The sequence below is a fragment of the Brachionichthys hirsutus genome, unplaced genomic scaffold (assembly GCF_040956055.1).
Source record: "Brachionichthys hirsutus isolate HB-005 unplaced genomic scaffold, CSIRO-AGI_Bhir_v1 contig_762, whole genome shotgun sequence".
Taxonomy (NCBI): Eukaryota; Metazoa; Chordata; class Actinopteri; order Lophiiformes; family Brachionichthyidae; genus Brachionichthys; species Brachionichthys hirsutus.
The window spans coordinates 116346-137672 of record NW_027180352.1 but is presented as its reverse complement, the minus strand read 5'-3'; the positions used below and the strand labels follow the sequence as shown (position 1 = coordinate 137672).

General features: G+C 40.4%; 1 protein-coding gene across 1 annotated transcript in view; it reads right to left on the bottom strand.

Moving 5' to 3' along the window:
- Positions 1–21327, bottom strand: part of LOC137913938 (glutamate receptor ionotropic, kainate 3-like) — a 60299-nt gene that overhangs the window by 4226 nt on the left and 34746 nt on the right. Inside the window, exons 6-12 of the mRNA XM_068757561.1 lie at positions 20728–20898; positions 19484–19627; positions 17894–18001; positions 15328–15441; positions 12300–12503; positions 6096–6319; positions 2801–2919 (exon numbers count right to left, since the gene is read on the bottom strand). Coding sequence (XP_068613662.1) covers positions 2801–2919; positions 6096–6319; positions 12300–12503; positions 15328–15441; positions 17894–18001; positions 19484–19627; positions 20728–20898 — 1084 coding nt within the window. The remainder of the gene's footprint in view (positions 1–2800; positions 2920–6095; positions 6320–12299; positions 12504–15327; positions 15442–17893; positions 18002–19483; positions 19628–20727; positions 20899–21327) is intronic.

The window sequence follows — 21327 nt, the reverse complement described above, 5'->3', positions numbered from 1 at the left end:
TCCGTCTAAACCAGCCCTGACTTTGAGTGGTCCTCTGCTGAGTAATACTATGTTTACAATGGCTCACTGACTGGTGTTAAACTTACTTTATATCTCATCTCTGACAACCTTTAAAATACCCTTGTGCTTTGTGCACTCTGTTACTTTACTGAGAAGATTTACGAGGGTAATTCTAAAGAGTAACAAGCCCACGCAAGGGGGGGGGGGGGGGGGCAGAGTGGTCAGCTCTTTAACCTCTTCCACAAAATTTGATTGGATTTGTCCTTTGTGGTTTGACAAAGACATGGTTGGAAACAAGGGAAGACAATAGCATCCTTTAATTCGCCATGACTTCAGAGAGGGAAGATCCCGATTCATTCTGTACTTGCACTAAAAATGGAGTGAAGCAACGGGGTACCTCAATTGAATTCCACACTATGAAGTGCTGTTGTCAGCGGGGAACAGTATATTGCACCGCATCAGGACTCTAATAAATACAAAAAGCAGATCAGTCATGCGGTGCCAGGGAAATAAAACGGTGTCAATATGCCATACATTTCCTTGAGGAAGGAGTCCTAACTTATAAAGCAAGAAAAAAATAAATGCTCTTTCAGCACGGACGACACTGATGCTATTTCGGTAACCAAATACCGGTTACCCCCCCTCATTCACATGAATGTGGTAAAAACAACACAAGACATCAGCACATGGGATTTTCATTTCATAAACTGATTAAGGTTACCAAGACATGCTGAAAAATATGTTTAAACTATTATTGGTGGTTAGAGCAATGCTGCTGCCAATGCTTTTAAGATAAACTTCTGACTGCCATGGAAACATTTCCTCTCACCTGTTCATCTCCCCCAAAGAGGGATCCCCTCTCGGGAGTACTTTATACAATAAGGGAATGGTACTCGTTAGGCACCATTAACAGTACAGCAAATAATTATTTAGAGGAGTTCACAGAATCATAATGACACTTCGCAAACTGAATGTTGTTGTTTTTTATATGTCATTTAAAAGAAAAATTAAAAGGCTGCAGCATGCTAAACATGATAAGCCCATTTTCTGGAGTGTTTCCTCCCACTGCAAAATGTCACCATGAATTATTCCTGCATGAAGAAGCAAAAAATGCAATAATTTAAGTTTAAAAACATTTACTGTGGAAGCCAACTTGATTAAATCAAGTCAGAAGAGAATGAGAGTGGCGGGAATAAATGCACAACCCCCCCCCCCCCCTGCAAAATGATTTTATGTGAGGGAATCAGTTTATGGAAATAGATCAGGCATATGTTTGTTGTGAGAAAACCTTACTGTGACCCTCACTTCTGAAGTACACAAAGCCTCTGCTTCTGCACATCCTCACATTTTGTGTTCTTTGTGTTGTCAATAACACCTCACTGACTCACTCCCACAGACAGGCTGCTCAACGGGTTTTTTTTGGATCTCCTCAAACACGTCCATTTGCATTTTAAACATGTCAAGGAAATGGCTTCTGTCTCAGCTGCTGTCACTGTGTTTGGCAGACAAGCTGAGGATGTCTGTTTATGTGACGGAGACAAAATATGTGTAGCTGCAGATATCACCACACGGCATGTGTTACAAGGTACTGTACTCTACAAATAGGTGTCATGGAAAGCCAGAAATACAGTGTTATTTTGAAACGGTTCCATTTTATTATCACTTCTTTTTCGGGGGGGAGAACCTCCTTGTGGTAACATCATATATTTATGCACAGATATGGATAAACTTGTTATAAAACATAAATCAGCTGCACAATCCTGAGAAACTGCAGCACATGCAGACAACGATGTGAGTCACGGAGCCAACTATAATGATGGATTCTCCACGTTTGAGTTTAATAATGGAGACAACTAACTATCTCGTTGTGTTCTGATTCTCTCTTTCTGCTCTTCCTCCCGGCACACTGGCGCTTCCCTCACAACCCTCTGCCTTCACCGGCAAATTGGCAGAGCTGCTAGGCAGTTTCACGAGAGTGCTGAGCTCCTAATGAATTGCTGAATACATCTCCGTCCTTACAGGCGAAGATCCCTCTGCCGTGTCTCTCTAGGACTCCTTGATAAGCCTTGTTACAGTGAGGTTAAACGTTTAATGACTCAGTTCTTCCTGGGTTTTGTTGTGCCTCTTTTTTTTCATACCAAAACCCTACAAATTGGCAGCTCATCCATTCTCAACTGATTCCCAGCCCTTACATTTTTTCTTTTTTTATAAAAAATATTTTTTGAGTCAAAGGGTAGAATTAAGTCTCCAGTTCTGGCTTTAGTGAAACATGTTTCATTCTTCTGTTCAACTGGTTTCAACATGAGGAATTAGCATTAAAAAGGTTGCAGTGTGATTTCATTGGTGGGACAATTGCATGCGAAACATGAATGGATTCTCTACAGCTGTTCAGTCAGCCTTGCAAAAATCACAGCAGCGATTTCTAGCATGGCGGTTGTTGCTCATTCCTCTTTGTCCCAGCATGCAGAAAGGTCTTGAGCGGGGCCGGCCGCTGTGCTATCCAGAAATAAATGCAGCAATGGCTTCCATTCTTGGCTGACAATTTCTGACAAGCGCCTGGCACTAGCTCTTCTCTTTTTTTAAAACACGTGACAACATGCTTCTCTTTTGTCGTGTAAGACTGAGCTCTGCTGTCGTTCCTGACAGGTAAATAAATATCTTTTGAAACAGTTCCGGAATGGAAATCAGAGCGCTTGTCAGTTAGAGGAGCTGGAAGTGGGAGCTAGCGGTGCACCGGAAAACAGGAGTGGTGTGATGGTATTGTTTTTGACAGCTGGGTGGAATGCGTGAGCCGCCATACCTTGTTGCATTAAGGAGCCGACTCCAAACCAGAAGCTGTTGAGGAGGGTGAAGTTGTTCTCCACCACATCCGATCCAGGGTTGCAGGGATGGGCGTCGTACCACTCGTATGGGCTGAACCTGTAAATGAGACAGAGGGTTGAAGGTTAATCTTTATCAAATAATGGTATTAACTCAAATGAGACACAAATTAATGGCCTGCACTAATAGAAAACTAGCTACAAAGCAGCATTTAACCAGCTTTAAAAAAAAAAAAAAAAAATTGCGGTGCAGTGAAACAAGCTGTAAACTCGACCGATATGAATCAGATAAAGTCGCAGCCCATCCTGCAAATTAACAGGTCCAAAGCAATACAAGCACTCATTTGGAGCCAGATGGAGTTGAGAAGTCCTCTCCTACAGTCGGTTTATTTGAGCTGTTGCACTAAAAAGAAAAGGACTGATGAGAGCAGTAAGAGTGAACCAAACCTTACAGTTGCAAGCCGTAAAAACCAAACCAATGAGCTGAAAGACTTTAAAAAGCCCTATAAAGCTGAGGGGAAGTGCAGAGTCGGGCTTTCTGTCAGCTCATCACTATGAGCTCTCAAATTAAAAAGTTTGATCAATTGTTGAGTATAAAATGCTCTGAATATTTTAGAGTGTGTGCCGTGTGGTCATAGCGTGTTGGGAATGATGCAACCGTACATTCCGGGATGTTTTACGCCACGGTTTAAAAAGTTTGTCACCTCACATCAATGTACTTCAACTAAATGGCGTTGGCCTAGATTTATCGTCAAACATCCTCTCAATTCTATCATACGTTCGAAAGGTGACAATTACTGCAAATGCTGCACGTCCATGTTGATGAGGGAAGACGCGATTTAACGTCACAATGACGTTTATTCTGGGTTTTCTGCAGGTTGGAAATAAATTATCTGATAATCTCCTCAAAATGAGGCAAAACTGTTGCCTTCATAACATTTAATGTGAAAATGGCAGAACAAAACAACAAAAAACTAAAAGACTGACTCCACGTTACTGGAACCCACAGTGTCGAATCTCCAAGTGCATATTCTGAAGGATCATAATAAGAACAACATAGAGCGACTCAATTGATTGGATTTTATATTGTTTAAGAGATAGACACGCTTGAATCTAATTACATGGTGCAGAAATATTTTCTGTCGGCAATCTATTTTAATCAAACCCTGAAAAGGACTGCTGATTAATCGAGCGGCTCCGTAATGGAGGCTGTTCCAGCCATTGCTGGAATATCAACTATGTATTAAAGTTGCACAAATAAAGGCATCCTTGTTTCACACACACACACAGATATTGATAACTGGGAAGGAGAAGGAAAGTTGAAAGGTAATCCTTCTTAAAAGAAACATGGAATCGAATGGATAATTTGGGAGTGACCAGAGCTTGTGTATGTACTGCTGTTGGTGCAGACACATGTTTGCATTTGTGTCTTTGGGAAAACACACAGATTTAACCTTTAGGTTGCACAGAATTTAGTGCAGATGTCCACTGAGCTAATCCCACCTTGTGCAAGTTGAATTTTTTATTCATTAAAACTCCTACTGCGAAATTACTATTGTTTCCAGAAATGTGTCACTTCCTATTTCTAACTCGTGTGGCTATAATATTTGCCGGAAAGGCTCCAGGCAACGGTTGTACAAATGTGGTACTTCCTAGCATTTCACTTAATTCCCTCGGTTTTATTATGCATTCCTTTAATGTTAAATTAAAAACCACAGTTTAAAAACAGGAGATGCTTTCTGCCCGTCCGAACCACACATGAACTGGACTCAAAAGAAAAGAGCAAAGCCTTTCCTTCACTGTGCTCAGTGAAATTAGAAGACCGTGTCAGACAATGTGACAGTGCTGATTTATTCCCCTTGTTAATTTCTAAAAAGGTTTACCTGGCAAGCAGAGATATAATGTGCTGAACAGTCCCCGTACAGAAATGCCTCCTAAATCGCGCTATTACCCCTAATGGGAAAAACCGAACGAAAAAGAACAAGAAGCGCGCTGAAAATGTTTCCAAACCATAAGTCCTGAGATATTGTATGCCAACAGTACTGCACAAAATAAACATGTTCGAGTAATAGACTGCAAACAGGTCCTTCTGAAGAAGAATACACAATTAAAAAAAACCTTCTAATCATTAATCATTTGCTCTATATTTTTTCATAGATTTCTCCCGGTTTTGAGTTTTAAAGCACATATATTATATATTCTCTCCCTTAAGGCCCTTAAACCACTTCAAGGGTGAAAGAATGGGCTGTTTTATCTGAAAATGAAGAGCTTTTTGATTTCACAGGCACATAAGCATTATAGTATACTATATTTTACATTTAATTTCCTTCTGCAACCAAAATGTGTCTGTCGAAATATATGAATTAAAAGATTGTGTTTTATAGCAAAGAAGTGAAGTGTTTCTCACGAATATTGTTGTCAGTGATCTGTCCAGCATTTGCTGAAGTAACCCTCTCAGTGTCTGTTTTATGCTCACATGATGCACTTCTGGGAAAACAGCCAGCTTCCAAAAAAAAACTGATGCAAGAGTTTAAGATGATTTTGTTCTTATGTGAAGCCACTCCAGAATTGATTTGGTCTCTCACAAATGAGGAGGATAGAGGAGTGCAGCTGTTGGCTCTCAAGCCCCAGAATTCCTATCAAAGCTTGCTTTTCTAGAACTTCCTTGAGCACCACTTTGCATGAGAAGCTGCAGGAAATGCCGACAATGGTGTTAACAGGATATTCATCACATTCATGACTTAAACAAACATAGAAACGAGGACAAGGAGTGAAAATGAGCGAGATGCTTTGCAGCCAATCAAATATCCCCATCCATAAAAATTGTGACTTATCACTGTCTGAAATTTCATTTTCAATGCAAATGCTAATGGCTCATCTATAAATAGCATCGCTTCAGGTATGTATGTTATTCTTTTTACACTGCTATTAGAGCTGTTAGCATTTTTTGGCTCAGCAAGTACATTTTTTTAATGGCATATTGTTTAATGAGGCCTTGCCAATTCCAAAGACATCACACAGGAAACAAGAAATTGCAGCCTGGATGAGACTTTGCAACTCAACCGAGGGCTTTATTCTATTCCTCCTCCCACTGCTGGGCGGTTGAAAGCCCGGGCAGACATAGCTGTGTTGATTACTAACCAGGAGCGAGCACAGGATGGAAAAACTGGCTGTTCAACTGAGTCTGCAACGTTATTAGAGTAAATTACTAGGTGTATTTTGAGGCCGCTGGGGAAAAGTAGGACTGCTGGGACAAATTGTAACTTGTGAACTTACCTTGCAATGACAAAAAGGACGCAGCTAACCCCCAGGTAGGCCAAGAGAATGTAGACCCAGATGTCCGGAGTCATGGGGTTCAGGAAGGAGAAGAAGCCATTTTTGGTGACATTGGGTTTGCGATACAGGATGCTGATTCCCATGCTCATGAAGGGCTTGCTGAAATCGATGACCTTTGTACGTGTGTAGGTAATGGTGAGAGGAGCTACTGCCAAGTCTGCTCTCTGTAATGGAAAAAAAAATACATTTTTAAACTGTCTAGGCTAAAACTGATTTTGTTTTAGGTAATGTCAGCTTCTCCCGCATGTGAAGGGCTAAATCCTGAGTGAAATGTCTTAAAAAATAACTTAATTGTATACAAATTCAAATTTCCCTCATGTTTTATATCTCTGTTTGCTTGACTTTTCATCTCAGTCAGCTTTAAATGCTGCTCAATCAGCTCAGATTCACCAACTGTCACATGTTTGACTCTCATCATCCTCGTCATCGACACCCCGACTAAATAAACGTACCCCTACAGCATAACACTGGTATTATTAGTTTGATATATTTTCAAGAACACTCACTATTTTTAGTTTTCTTCGTGATCTTGCTCAATAACCTATGAAGTTCTATCAAACTACAGACAAACAGATTAGTGCATACAAAGACTTTGCCTACTTGGTAGAGTTGTTATGTTATCTGTGATTCTTGCTACTTAGCATCCTAACACGCTTTAGTAATATTTGGAAGATGGCCAGTGCTATCATGCAGTATTATTCAGAACATAGTCACTACTGACGATGTGCACTATTGTTTTTGCACTGTGAACTTACAACAGGGCTGTGTAACATCTCGTTTATGTTATAGAAAGTTTAGAGCAGCACGATGATACATGGCTGTGACATTTTCAGTACAATTTTATGTGTAGGTGAATTTGATCATGTGAAAGTGAAATATGTTTCGGTCTATGGTGCCTTTTAGGAAATATTTGACATCACTGCAATGCATTGGATGCTGTTCCTTCCATAAAGCCATTATCTAGTGTCACCGGAATGACATATGACATCATCCAACTTTATGCAATGGACACGGCTAAGCATGACAAATATGTTGCAGTCACCTATTATATGTGTAAGAATGTATCTTCTGAAGGTTGTCATTTAGATTGGTGTCCCCCCCCCCCCCCCCCCCCCACACACACACACAACTCCCCTGCACCATGGATGGACAGGAGGTTAATGAAACCAGCTGCTTGTTTCACACTTGGATGCCCTATTTTCCTCTAAGAAACGGCTCCACTCTCAATGGGAGGCTTTCTTTCCTGGATACATACGGAACAAGGCCTGTTGCCACGACAATTTGCAAATGAAGACCAGTTTTCATCATTATATTATGCAAAGCCATGACAAATGAATTACAGATTAAGTGAATCTGCTGCTTCACACCCATAAATAGATAAAAAGAAAGCAATCTACCAGTGAACAATATTCCAGCGCTTTGGCTACAGTTTCATGTTTTCATCCATGTCTGTTTGCATGTTTATATGTCTAAAGCATGGCTCTTCATGCATCCATAACACAGACAGAATAATAACCCTGGAGCTTCATCTACCCTGTAGTCTGACCTCACACTATTAAATCCACTACTGCTGCTGATACAGATTATAATCTGCATCTTGTTTCAATTATGGACCTTGAATCTATTGTTTAACAGGAACACTTGTATAAGGATGAAAAGCAATGTTAGTCTTGATGTTTTATGTCTACTATTTTATGACAATGCAAATGTCATTTTTGTATTCAGACCATTTCCTTTTTCTATTATTTTTCTATTATGAGAGCCAGATGGACACACGTCAGATTGCTTAGCCTTGGCAGAGGTATGTGCTTGACTGATTTCCATTCGTATTTGTTTTTTTTTTAACATTTACTTTCCGAGACCCTCGGGCTATTCTTGATGGGAATTCAACTTTCTCTGTGGCTTGGAGAACACCTCCTCGGGATTCATGTGATTGCAACCGCATAGTAAAAAAGAAAAGTCAGAAAGAAAACATTTCCACTTTGAGTGCAGCGCTGCAGATTCTCCTGTGGTCAGCACCACGATGGCTAAATACACGGTGACCTCAGAGGAAATGGAAAGATGTGAAAAGCTGTGCTCCCTGCGATGCATCTGCTGTCTCTTAAATTATTCAAATTTGTACATAGCATACCGCTCCCTCTATTCTCTGCTGCCAACTGCAGCTTTGAACCAACCTGCCACTCAGCTGGAAGATCAGCCGGCATGCTATTCCAGACATCCCCGCAGTGGGCTAATATACGTGCTGCATGTCCTTGTTCTGCTTCCTGCTTGGGCACACAGACTGGGCACAAGCAAGATAACCTGATAGTGCCCTGCTGCGTGCCACATGGCTCAGTGTTATCTGGGTTTGCAGATGGTGGGCTTAGCGGTGTTCTCCCTCCGGACCTCCTCACCTGATGACAGCCCGGAGGTTTTCATGAACTTGCAACCGACGCGATTCATGCATATCAAAAATAGCGGTTTTACATGTTGAACAAACTTAGAATTAGCACAAAGCTACTTCATTCTTTGTGTTTCTTTGTCGAAAGACAAAATGGAACTATGGTGTCTAGCTTCGCTGTAGCTCCAAACACACATTTAATTCCATGCAAAATAGAGCTAAGGCCTTTATCCACCAACAAACATTCGCACACTTTGCAACATATACAGTTTACAGCTTGCAATCTAAATCCTAATTTATAGCACATTGCCAGTGTGTGTGTGCTGTTGTGCTGCTTATTTGCTTCTTTAGACAAATATTTAAAATGGATACAACAGCGGGAATTCACTTAAAAATTTTGCATCTGCAGAAACGTGCTTTACTGAACCATGTAATAGTTACCAAAAAATGGAAATTTCTGCCGCAGGGATGTTGTGGGAATATATAAACGTTTGATTGGCCACTCATGCACGCATATACAAAATCAATAGAGAGGAATGGATGCTCAGTGGGACACTTCTGTACACAACAGCAAAGATGCCTGAATCCTCCGTCGTAATGCAGTCTAGCATCGAAATATACAAATGGCTAATGATGAAGAATACACAATGTAATCAGGAATTTTTGGGTTTGCATAAGCTGTGTGATAACAATGTGGTGAAACTGCGACTTTGGAAAGCGAGACAGACATGTTTGCTGTTGAAGCAGTTGAACTTTTGCCCTTGCAAGGCAAGGGTCAGTTCTTCTCACTGTCGGGCCATCGTGCTGTCTGACACAGGAGTCAAATTCATGTTCGTCCACTTGTGTGTGCTTCCTCAATCCAACAAAAATAAATTCTTAAATGAGAATAAAAATACTAAGTATGGGTTTAACCTGATGACAAAATTGTGCAGCTCAGCACGCCTTCCTTAAAGCTTTCCTGTGTGACCATACAGAGGAAAATAATGGGCTGTATGTTCTACAATACTAAATTGTTGCACTTGGCAGCACTTCTCGTTCAGAACTATAGTTTAAGTTGTGTTGCATAAAAGAAAATGACTGTGCTTCAGCAGCATCTCCTCCGTGTGACAAAAAAAATCAATGGCCTGCAGAGATGAATACAGCTCACACCTAATTTAAACGAAAGTCAATCTGAAGACGACACCCCCACTAACATCCCCCAAACACCGCACATCAAATTTATAGTATGTGGCATGTCCGCCGTTCCTTCGGGGAGCCTCAAAGTGGTGAATACTGGATACATGCTGTGGAGAAGATTAGAGTTGGAATCACCTTAAAACAAACTCTCTCTAAAACAAAATGGTGTAAGATTCAAAATATGTTGTTTGGAGCGTAGATCCAGTAGATTAAACGTATCCTTTGTGTCAAAATGAGTCAGTTGAGATGGTCCGGGTATCTGATTATGATGCCTTCAGGTCACCTCTTCTTGGTACGTCCAAGCAGGAGGAGAATCCGGGTTAACCCAGTGCTCCCTGGAGGAATTACATATTCCATCTGGTCTGGGAATATCTATATATATATACATATTTTACTGATAACAATTCTCCTGATATATTTACGGGGGATATAAAACTGTTATAGTGTTATACTCTCAGTGACTATTTGCTCTCAAAATCCAAAAAGTTGAGATCTATCACCATTTTGTCAAATATAACTACATGTTGAATTCTTCATGGTGCTCAAGGAACCTAAAAAAGAGAAACTTTCTAAAATTCAACAGAGATGAAAATGTGACCCAGTTTCTCAAGATAATCCACAGACCTTGTGAGAAATTTCATGTACGGTAGCAGGTATTTTGTTTCAGTATCACTGCATTGAAGGAAGTGCGCATCAATTCAAGGATAAGAGGCAATTAAGCTCGATAAGTGGAGTTTTTCAGATTTTTATTATTTTTTCACCCTTTGATGCATTTTATTCAACATGTTATCTCCAAAAAATCTTACACCAAAATGTTCCGTGAAATGTAAAATAAACTGATTTGGGGGTGAAATGCCCCTTTAAAATGATACCCTTTATGTAATTCTGTGCTGCAACTATGATTTATGAGGCTGCGTTTTGTGAAATGATAGCGTGAATCCATAAGATTTGAGTTTCACAGCTGGTTTATCAGTTAAAACCAACTGTTTTCTCCTGTTTTCTTCCTCAAACATTATCTTTGTGGACTTTTTTTCATGTGAAGGCACTGATACCCAAGCAATTGTTATATATCTTATCTATCTGTATTACAATGAAAGAGCAATGGGTTTTTAAGAGGCTAATGGGGAGTAGTTATGAATACAAATTGAACAGATAAAAACTGTGACAGTGGCCATTTTCCCTCGGTATCTCTTTCTATAAGGCGTGCACAATAAATGCAATTTATGCATACAATATGTTAGAAATAGCCTTATATTTGGAACCAAGCAGAAAATCTTTTTTAGAAAACCGGCAACTTGCAGCCACTCTGACCTTCTGTCTTTCCAGGCTCAGATCTGTTGAGCTCGTCATAAAGTTTATGTTGCTGCTGAGTCACGAGCAGGTTATCCACGCCAACAGGGATAAGGAAATTACTGAACCGCAAAAGATCGCTGACGGAGAAAAAAAAAAAAAATCCACACACACACACACAAAAAAAAAACAGCCGTTCTCAGCCGAGCGATAAGAGGCTATAAGTAGCAGTATAGATTCTAATCTGCTCTTCTGCAGCAATTCACAAAGGCAATAGAGCTGGCAAAAAAGATAAAACACATACGCACTCTGAATATATCTCTTTTAATATATTCATCAAAATTTAAATCACTCTTTGCATTTATATTAATTGAATTAAAATATCCCAATTCACACAACCCTGTACCCTGTAGATCGTCCCTTTAGACCAGACTGGACTAAAACAAAGAGGCTATGTGCTGTTAACTGCTGGAACCATGTATGTCCATGTGGCGCCAGGTTGCCCGCATCCTCTACCTTTAACAATCAATTTGTCCCCCTCAAGGTTATTGTTATTAGCATGGATCGAGCAAAAAGCTTAGGTGGAGAAACAAAGTGCTGCACTGGGAGCCCACCTTTCCCAACCCTTTCAGCACCATGCCATTGACTCTTGTCATATGCAATTCCCCGCACTAAATGCCACTTAAGCTATTACAAGTTTTCAGCCGAGTACACAGGGCTGACCCGATGGGGCTGAGGACAAAGAGAGAGCATCGACAGGGGCACTTATGAAATGCTGGGAGAGAATTGCCGCCATCACTTCAATGCGAGACTGTTTCATGGCCGCTGAGGCTTTGAGACGCATCACACCCCAGCAAGCTGATTGCAGGCATGTTCGCGAGCATCCTTTAGAATATATGGTATATCTCTGGTTTATCCAGCTGAAAGAAGTGTTTTGTCTCACACGTGTAACTTTTAGGCAACCTTGACATAATTGTGCTATAAACAAACTGACAGCTTTGCAGGCTCTCCCTGTCTTGTACTCAATCATAACTATATCCCTGCTTGCTCAAAGGACATATCATGCATTCATTTTGATGGCATGCCTCTGTTCTTGTGTTGATGTGAAGACATAGTATGGAGCAGCAAAAGTACAGGGCTACGGGAAGCAATGAAGGAATAGTTCACATTATAGTTCGATAGTGCTTGACCAACGGTGAAAAAAATCAATTATATTTTTAATATATAAAACATTCCTGAAAGTAAATTAAGATGATGGTTAGTATGATAGTATAAGCAATGATAAGAAGGCTACTCACATGTTCTATAAGTTCTCTGATCATGCCATTCCACTGGCCCTTCTCATCCTGGGAGCCATATTTCCCATCGGGCACAAGACGGATCTCATACGTGAAGCCCAGGACGTTGGCAAGCTCTTTGAGCAAGTCGATGCAAAATCCTTCAAAACGGTCGTTCCCAACCAGCGCCTTGTCAGACTTCTTAAGCATGACATATGGCTCCTCCTGCACAGACCCAAAAGATCAAATGAAAAGCAATGGCGAGGTCAGCTTTTTCAATTTGTTTCAGGACACGCATCTAATTGAAGCAAAGTTATCTGAGCTGATGAGTCGCTGTTGCGTTTGACAGGCAGTGACAGCAGATTGGAGTTCAGGGTGTGGGGACATAGCGTGTTCAAATATGAAAGGAGACTGGAGGTTTTTCTCACATTGATGTCTTTATATAAAACAAAGACCTTGGACTGCATGTGAATGTGTTTATAGTGCAGATTGAAGGTGACTGAAACACGTGCAGAAAGAACAGCTATACTATCAAAGTTCCTTTCGGGTTGTCACCTTTGGCCTCACCTCCGTGCCGTGTGCTGACATATACATACATATATACACCGTATATGTAGATATATATGAGTCGGTGCACGGGTCAGTTCATTTAATGGCCAGATGGCTGGCACTCTTTACTGGCCTGTAATGTCCCGCCTGGCTGCTCATAATTTGGGATATATCAGCTTGATTAGGAACAGAATGTAGCAGTGAAATGGAACATGCACACAATGTTGACTTCCTTTAATGATGCCAACCACCAAGGGAGAGCAACAGAGCTGATCCTCAGAGTGACAATGACTAACACAGAACGGCTCATAAATGAGTCCTTTATTTATTTATTTGCCTGTTACCATTTTCCCGGACAGATTTTAATATCCCGCTGTGCATTTCAAAAGACGTTAGTCCATTTATTCAAAGGCAATCATAAAATGTATCGCCTCCAACGCCCCCCCCGTGTGTACAATTTACAAACTAAGCTCAGAAGCAGTGTAATTGATATCTCTTATGAAGGTGACCCCTTTCTTTAAAAAAAAAATACTGTTTGTGTGAATAAGTAAGTACCGGTAGATCCATTCAAAGAGAACAAAATTGGCAGTCACACCATTTATTCCCTCAAGATAGTGTTCATCATGGGACAAAGAAGAGGTAGACGCAAACAAAAAATAGGGCATGTGAACAGTTTATCTTACTCTTTCTTTGCGATTATAATCTAGTGAATATAGTGTGAATCAAATTTACAGCAAGCAAACCATGATTTATTTAGTGCTCCGAAAATATACAGTAAATGAAAACGCCTCTAATCGCCTTCTATCAAAAAATGAAGCGACTTTGACATTACAATTAGGATGGCATTTTGAATAAATAATCAAGTTATGAATACTTTATGACGACGAATTTAGGAAGCGAGTGCTTAGCCACAAACTTTGCTCAAGTTGTCCAATTAATTTGATCAAAAAAGTTTTTGTAGTAAGGGGAAAAAGTCTTTACCATCTGTTTCGAGCCTTCCAATTCTTGCTATTCCCCAAGGTTTGGGCTCAAATCAAAGTGTTTATACCAGTACCATGCTCACAGTCGCAGCATGGGCGTGCATAACAGGAAGAGGAGGGGAGGTGGGCTTGTGCGGAGAAATCGCACGCAATGGAGTGCAAACAATTAATGTAAGTGGGAAAACACATTAAGTGTCTTAATCTCTTCTTCAAAGTTATCACTATAAAGCTGTCAGACGTCTCGTTCATGCATCACTGGAATCAGTTTGATGCAATGTCATTATACTAAGAGGGGCAAATGATATTAAAGTTGAAACTGTCTTCAGCTATTTGAAAGCAGACAGCTTTAACTAATGATTTTCAACAAAACAAGAAATCAGGAAACATGTCATAAATATTCAAATCTTCTATCAGGCTTTTTTTTTTTTTTTTTTAATCAAGCTGAAACGCAATACAGTGGTGCCGAAAATTCTATTATTACAATTCTACTAACATCAAGTCAGCAAATACAGTACTTTCACTTCCTGTTGCAGGTTCCAGATTACACTAAATTCTCGTTCCATTTATCTTCTGGGAGGCAGAATTAACATAGACAGCACCTGATAGGCATTGATTGAGTATGCTTTGACCTCACTTGTCATAATGATAGTGTTTATCATTGTGGATTGTACATCTGTCCGGAAATAGGGGACATCTGTGTCAGCTTCCCCCTGATAGGTTCACAAAGACAATCAACATCCAGGCACAGTGTTAAATACAAGGAGGTCTACAAATGAATGTGGAGTTGGAAGAGGGATCACCTTGTGCTATCTGCATCCTTGAGAATAGAACATTGAACCCCTCTGTTCCTTCATTAGTTATTATTTGCTCCAGGCATTCGTCAATTTGTACGATCGTGATGCAATGTTCCAAACTGCATCATTAATGGTGACTTTTTGCTAAGCTCCTGACCTCTTAGTTACCGTTGCTCCCTCTTCTTACACAGCACAATTTACCATGACGTTTCTCATAGATGCTTGCATTTATGTTTTTATTACTCTCGATATTAAACATGTGCTAATTGAAACATTACAAGGAAAGAGGCTTTGAGGAAGATGAAGTCAAGCCATGCCTAAAAACAAAATGTGGCGTTATCTTCCACTAATGTAATAAAGAGAATGAGAGAGAGCCACTAATATCGCCTATTAATTCTAATGCAGATGCTTCCCCACAGTGGGGGAAAAGCAAGCAAGCATGCCTGAGACATAATTAATCTAGTTTTTGCATCTTATTTTAGCATGAATTCACTCCTTACACTTACCATTTTAAATCTAATAGTGACTCCTTTAAGAAAATATGTTCAATGAGAGCATCGAGAAAAGAAATATGAACCGACCAATCCAAATTCTGCATGAAATATGGCTGAAGCTTTCTAGGCAGCGTCAAGCATCGCTACGGGAAAGCTCGGAAAGCTTGAAATATCTGTGTGGAAACATGAAGGGGAGGATGTTGTTCTCCACCAGCCTCCACCGGTCACCTACCAGGATGGTGGAGATGATGAGGGAGCGGTTGGCCAGGGAATCGGTGATGTTCACCCCTTTTCGCGTTGGTACTTCTGTGATGTTGAGACCTCCTGACACACTCCACTTCCCCACCTGTGGAAGATGAAAAACACGTAGCTGTTTGTGTCTGTCATGGGATTGCGACCCCAGCAGGTTCACAAACAACCAGTCACCTTTATATCAGAAGGCCACAGCGTTTCAGAACACAAGGGGATAGGGTAACACGCCTTGAAATAAATCATGATGGACAAATCAGGGAAACGGGAAGCATTAACTTAGTACTGTGTTAAAGCAGTACACGTAGTCTGACACTCAAAAATGGAACAACAAAGGCAAACTGATTACATCACTTCCCTGTAAGAAGCAAAAGCAAAAAAAAGCAAAAAAATATTTTGCACCATCAATTTAAAAATACAAGCAATGGCATATCATATTAATACCAACCAAAAATTATGTTATTTGTGTATAGTTACGGTGCAAGTTACAATAAGCTCATCGAAAAGAAATGCGAGGCTCAAATAAACCGAACATTGTTTTAAAAATATAGTTGAACGAGAAAAGCACTCTGAGAGCACTGCCCTCCGCCAAGCACCTCAGTCACCCTTTACTGTGATTTACACACACAATTATTGTCCTCCATTTATTTTACTCACATTTTTTGACCACAAAAGTGTTATCAGAAAGCAAGCATAATTTATAGAGCAGGGGATTTCCCATTGGGAATTCCCGATAGTTTTGATTTATTTAAAAAAAATAATAATAATAATATACGCAATCTGGAACCGATCCGGATTAAATGCAGTGGTATGATGGAGAGCCACACCCTTCACAATTGCGTCACATTCCTTTAGCATCAGCCAATAATCAACCGGGATACGGTGGAGCACATTTTTTAACCTCCATTTACTCCAATTTTCACAGAAATTTCAAAGTGATCCAGAATCAAGGGCGTCATCACCAAAATTCAATCATCCCGACGTTTCCTGAAAATCTAATTGAGATCTGTCCGTAGCGTTTTGAGTTATGTTGCTAACAGACAGACAAACAAACGCTGGTAAAAACACAACCTCCTTGATGGAGGTAATAAAGGGGGTTGGCTGTTGGAAAATATTGTAAAAAATAATAGCTTGGACACACATACACAGTTATGCTGTGTGTGTCGAGCCAAGCAGACAAAAAAAGAAGCTGTGCTCACTGCAGAAAACGAGTCCGGAACATCTCATTAGCAGAAATAGTCCTTTGGCTGTCGGTGAAAATCTCTGTTTGCAGGCCGTGGCCGCCTCCTCGCCCTCCACACAGCGCTCCTACTTCCCTTATTACAACAGACACAGCTGTTAATAGTCACTGGGGTTTGAGCTTGAGGTGAATCAATTTAAATCCCAAAAAAATGGGCATAAGCTCTAATTTGAAAAGTACATGAGTCACAGCTTGTCACACACAAACAAAAGGAACTCCAGGAGAGAGATTTATAAATATCTTTCAATACTTAATGCTCTGCTAAAAAAATCTTTCTAATTGTGCCCAATTACAATTAGCTCAATTCATTAAACATGATTAGCAAAGGGCTTGATTCGAAAGTTATTTACTCGCGCAACAACACGACGAGCGCCACGTGCATTTCACCCGCCCGAGCCCTCCGATGTCGAGTGAAAGCAGGCACTTTGAGAATCTGTTCATAATACCAGCACAAGCTGCAACTTGGGCTAATATTCAATTAGGCTGGATTAGTTGAGAAACGGCCACATCTTAACCCGCTCAAACAGTTAAAGCCGATTCCACGGATATAGAAGAGGGGGGGGGGTATATATTAAAAATCCAGCAATCCGGATCAACGTTAAAATGCTCGAACGTAGGATTTGTTGGAGACACAATGAGAAGATGATAATATTGTATCAAATGGTTTTCACACGATCACCATGCTTCACTTAATTGACCGGATGCAGGACACGACTCCAGTGGAATGGAGAAGATAAATGATTTCAAAGCAGCCGTTTTTGAACAGAAGGGTTACAAGCTGAAAAGCCCCTGCTATTATAAAATGTAGTGTTGAGCCTGTGGGGAGTATTTGAGCAAGTCATTATGGGACTTATCCCTATTTGATGTATTCATATTGTATGAAAGCCCTCCAGTAGAGAAAAGCTCTTATAGCCCAGAGGGGACTTTGCCTTCCAGTATAATAAAGTAAGTTCTACACTACCAACCTTTGTCTCCATTTTTTTTTTTTTTTGTAAAGCATGTTTATACAGCTCATTACCACCAAACAGCATTTTGGGCATCACCTCAAATTATCATTAAGAGAGGCTCCAATTAACACCGTAATGTGTACCCTAATCCAATTTGCTTTATGATCCACTAACTCATGCTTATGTTCAAACAGCCAATTTGCCTCTTGTTAGGAGGTAAATGATACTGTCAAATTTGCATCTGTTCCACATCGAGAGGGAAATCCGAATCTTCCATCTGAAATCAATATTCCATTAAACATTTTTTATACATAGTTATAGATTCCTTCTCTGCAAAGAAAGCACGGAAAACAATGGGTTACCTTTTCGAGTCCATCTTCCTTCAGACTGATGATGTCCAGGTCGAAGTCTGTACGGAGACCAGTCGTCTTGTTGAATGACAGTCTCCCGGTTAAACCATCCCAGTGGGACTGAAAGATAAACGTACTAAATATTTATATACATTTAAATGTGTCATCCTCATAAAATACAGAATGCTGCATGTTAAAGACTTCAGCCTCCTAAAACCTAATGCAGTCATGTAAGAAATACTCTTTTCAGCACATCACATTCAACGATTGTGTGCATTATAATTTACATTTCATTTTATTGTGTATCCAATAATTGGTCGCACCTATTGTATTCTATGCAACATGTTGGATAAAACTGCATTCGCATTAACGATAATAACAGCTGCAAATAATGGCTGTTAAAAATACTCAAAACATACACTTACCACATATTATAATGCAATTTCTTTTTTAAATTTACACCCACCCACACACACAAGCACACCAAGAACACACAAAGGCAAACCATACAAGATGAATTTCATCCTTTTTTTAATTACATTTTACAACTCAACGCCTCCAACGCACTTCCCCTCTAGCCTGCAGAGTTAATTAACAACCGTCTCCTTTCGCTCGATTCCCCATGAGCAGGAAAACACATACAACTGCCCCCCTATTAGGATTCCATGATACCGGCAGAACAACATCAGCCTCTCCTACAGTCCTGCTCTTCTCCTTTTAATGGGGGTAGAGAAGGATGGAACTTCCAGGGAACAGGGCTAGAGGTCGACCCAGGAGAAGATACATGGACGTAGTGAGGGAGGATATGAGAGTGGCTGGTGTTGGGGAGGATGATGCAAAGGACAGGGTGAAGTGGAGGACATTGATTTGCTGTGGCGACCCCTCACGGGACAAGACGAAAGTACAGTAGCAGTAGAGATCTTTAAGCACTCGTGATGCTAACTCTCCTACTTGTTTACACCTGTTTTAGTTAACTCTTAGATTGTTTGCATTCCTGCGTGGTCAGAAGTTCGTCTAATCCGACTCGGTTTCACAACAACAGATTCTCAGCCGCATGTCCTTTGCAGGCTCTGGATGCAGGAGAAGAGTGCGGTCATCTCCATTTTCCAACCTCCCTTCGTAAACATACCTCATTCTATCTGGCCTCTCACCACTGAGGTGGGTGGCATGTTCATACAGCTCTAACATAAAAATCAATGTGCAAATAGTTGCATCTCTACACACCCATAATCTGCCAAATAATGCATTACTGCAGTTTTCACAGGCTTGTTTGTGTATTCTGAGCCTCTGTCAGGCTTTCGTGTTAGATTAAATAAGAGCCGATTAGACTAGTTGTGTTTTGAAAAGGTTACAGTACTTGTTTTCTAGAAATAGGTTACGAATACAGGGCATTTATAAAGCTGACAACAATGCTACTTTGATGTGTCCATCAATATTTGGTTTGCTTTGTACGTTGATATGATTGGTTTGCTGGGCAAATACCCCAAAGCCCACACGACGGCACCATCGCCGCACTTCCCGTAACAGACGCCACTCGGTAAATATCCTGTAATATCAATACCGCTTGGTTCAAATAGCAAAATGCCAGACGTGTCCCGTCACCTCTTTGATGAAACTCATAAAGCGCCCTCCAAATCTCCAGGGCTTGTGGCGGTGGCATTGCAGTGAGTTTACGGTCATCTGTGGAGCGTGCTGGTACGACACGGACACAATGTGGACTGCGTCATAGGTCAGAGCTGCATCTGTCTGGAATAAGGGGTGAACATTATTTCAGCTAATGCCTGTGGAAAGACAAACACATTCATCTCCGTCAGTCTTCTCCATTCGTGGAACTCCAGCCCTGAAATGTTGAATATATTGAAATGTTAAATGGTAACAGCAGGTTGCAATCCTTTACTTTGAATGCTGGATGATAAATTTAAAAAGAAATCAAGAAAAACAAAGTTGTTAAATCAAATCTATGGGACTGGCACATGAAAGGGATATGTGCAAAAAAAACCTACAAGTCATGTTTGAAAGTGTAATCACTACTCTGGCAGTTCGACAGACTGGCGGTATGAATCCAGCAACTGGAAACCTTCCATTCTGATTCTGTCGGGGTGGCAAAATTATTTGGGACAAAATCCCTGCCATTAGCATCTCATCCCAAACAATCGGTGCAGAGTTTGATATCTGGACTGTGTATATTTTTTCTCTTTCGTTCATTCATTTAAAACACACTCAGGCAGTGGGCACAATGCTACTAAGCTACTTTGAAAAGGTTGGCTGTAACGAGATACACCTGGTCTGAAGCAGTGTTTTGGGAGACTGCCGTGTTCAAGGATAATTGGTGCGAAAGGGCTTAATGAATGTTCTCTAAGCCATTATATCACCTCTGTCTGGACTGTTGAAAGCATAATACATAACCCTGTGGATTTGTGCTTCTCTTGCCAATATCTTACTCTGCTATCGACTTGCCAGAGCAAGAGGCCGGGATGTTTCTGATGAGGTGGAGTTTTTTGTTTTTTTTCTCCTCTTCATTCATCGGTTCACAGATCTTGCCTCGAGCTGTAGATTCAGCTTTTTGCTTGAAAAGATACCTAAATGATTTTCTGACTTATATTATTATACTACCATTAGATTTCTTGAATACCTTCATGTTTGATACATCCATCTGGGCCAATATATCAATTACATGAACTGATAGCATGCATTATTATTATAGGAATGCTGTTTAGGGTTAAAAACATTTTCCTGCCATAGGCAAAAGCCTTGATAAATAGATAAGACAGATAAATGTAGTTTCCTTACATCGACATTTTGATGACCGTGTTTAAAAGGAACAACACAAAAGTAGTAAAACCTACCGTCATGATGCCTTCCAGCAGGCCTGAGTCAGGTTTCGGTGGTAGCTGTCTTTCCATCGACCATTTCTCCACAATAGATGCAACCTGGGGATTATCCACATTCAGGATGCGGAAGCCAGTCATGTTGACGCCACAGAAGCGGTACGGCTCGAGGTCGATGGCCATCAGGTCCTTTTGAGAGACACAAGAGTGAATGGATTACTCTGTCAGCTTTGATGAGCTTCGTTTTAAGCATTTTTCCTGGATACTTCCTGCTCACATGAAAAGAAAATGATGTAGGGGTTGGTTGAAGAGATGCTATATTAAGATTAAAGAGTGTGGAACAAAGGGAAAAAAGTTTTTTAAACAGAATCCGCTGCAGTTAGATATATATATAAAAAAAGTCTCCATTTGAGACACTTTTCTGCTTGTAAATCCTTTAAGAATTGACAAATTGTTGTTGTTTTTGTACCTCAGTTATGCTGCACAAATTACATGCTCAGGATATATTTTGTATTTCCTAATCATGTTTATGTGAAAAAGGTGCAGATTTCTTATTTGGGAATATTTTAATTATTGTTTGTAGCTCAGAAAACATAAGAGAAAAACAACAATTATATT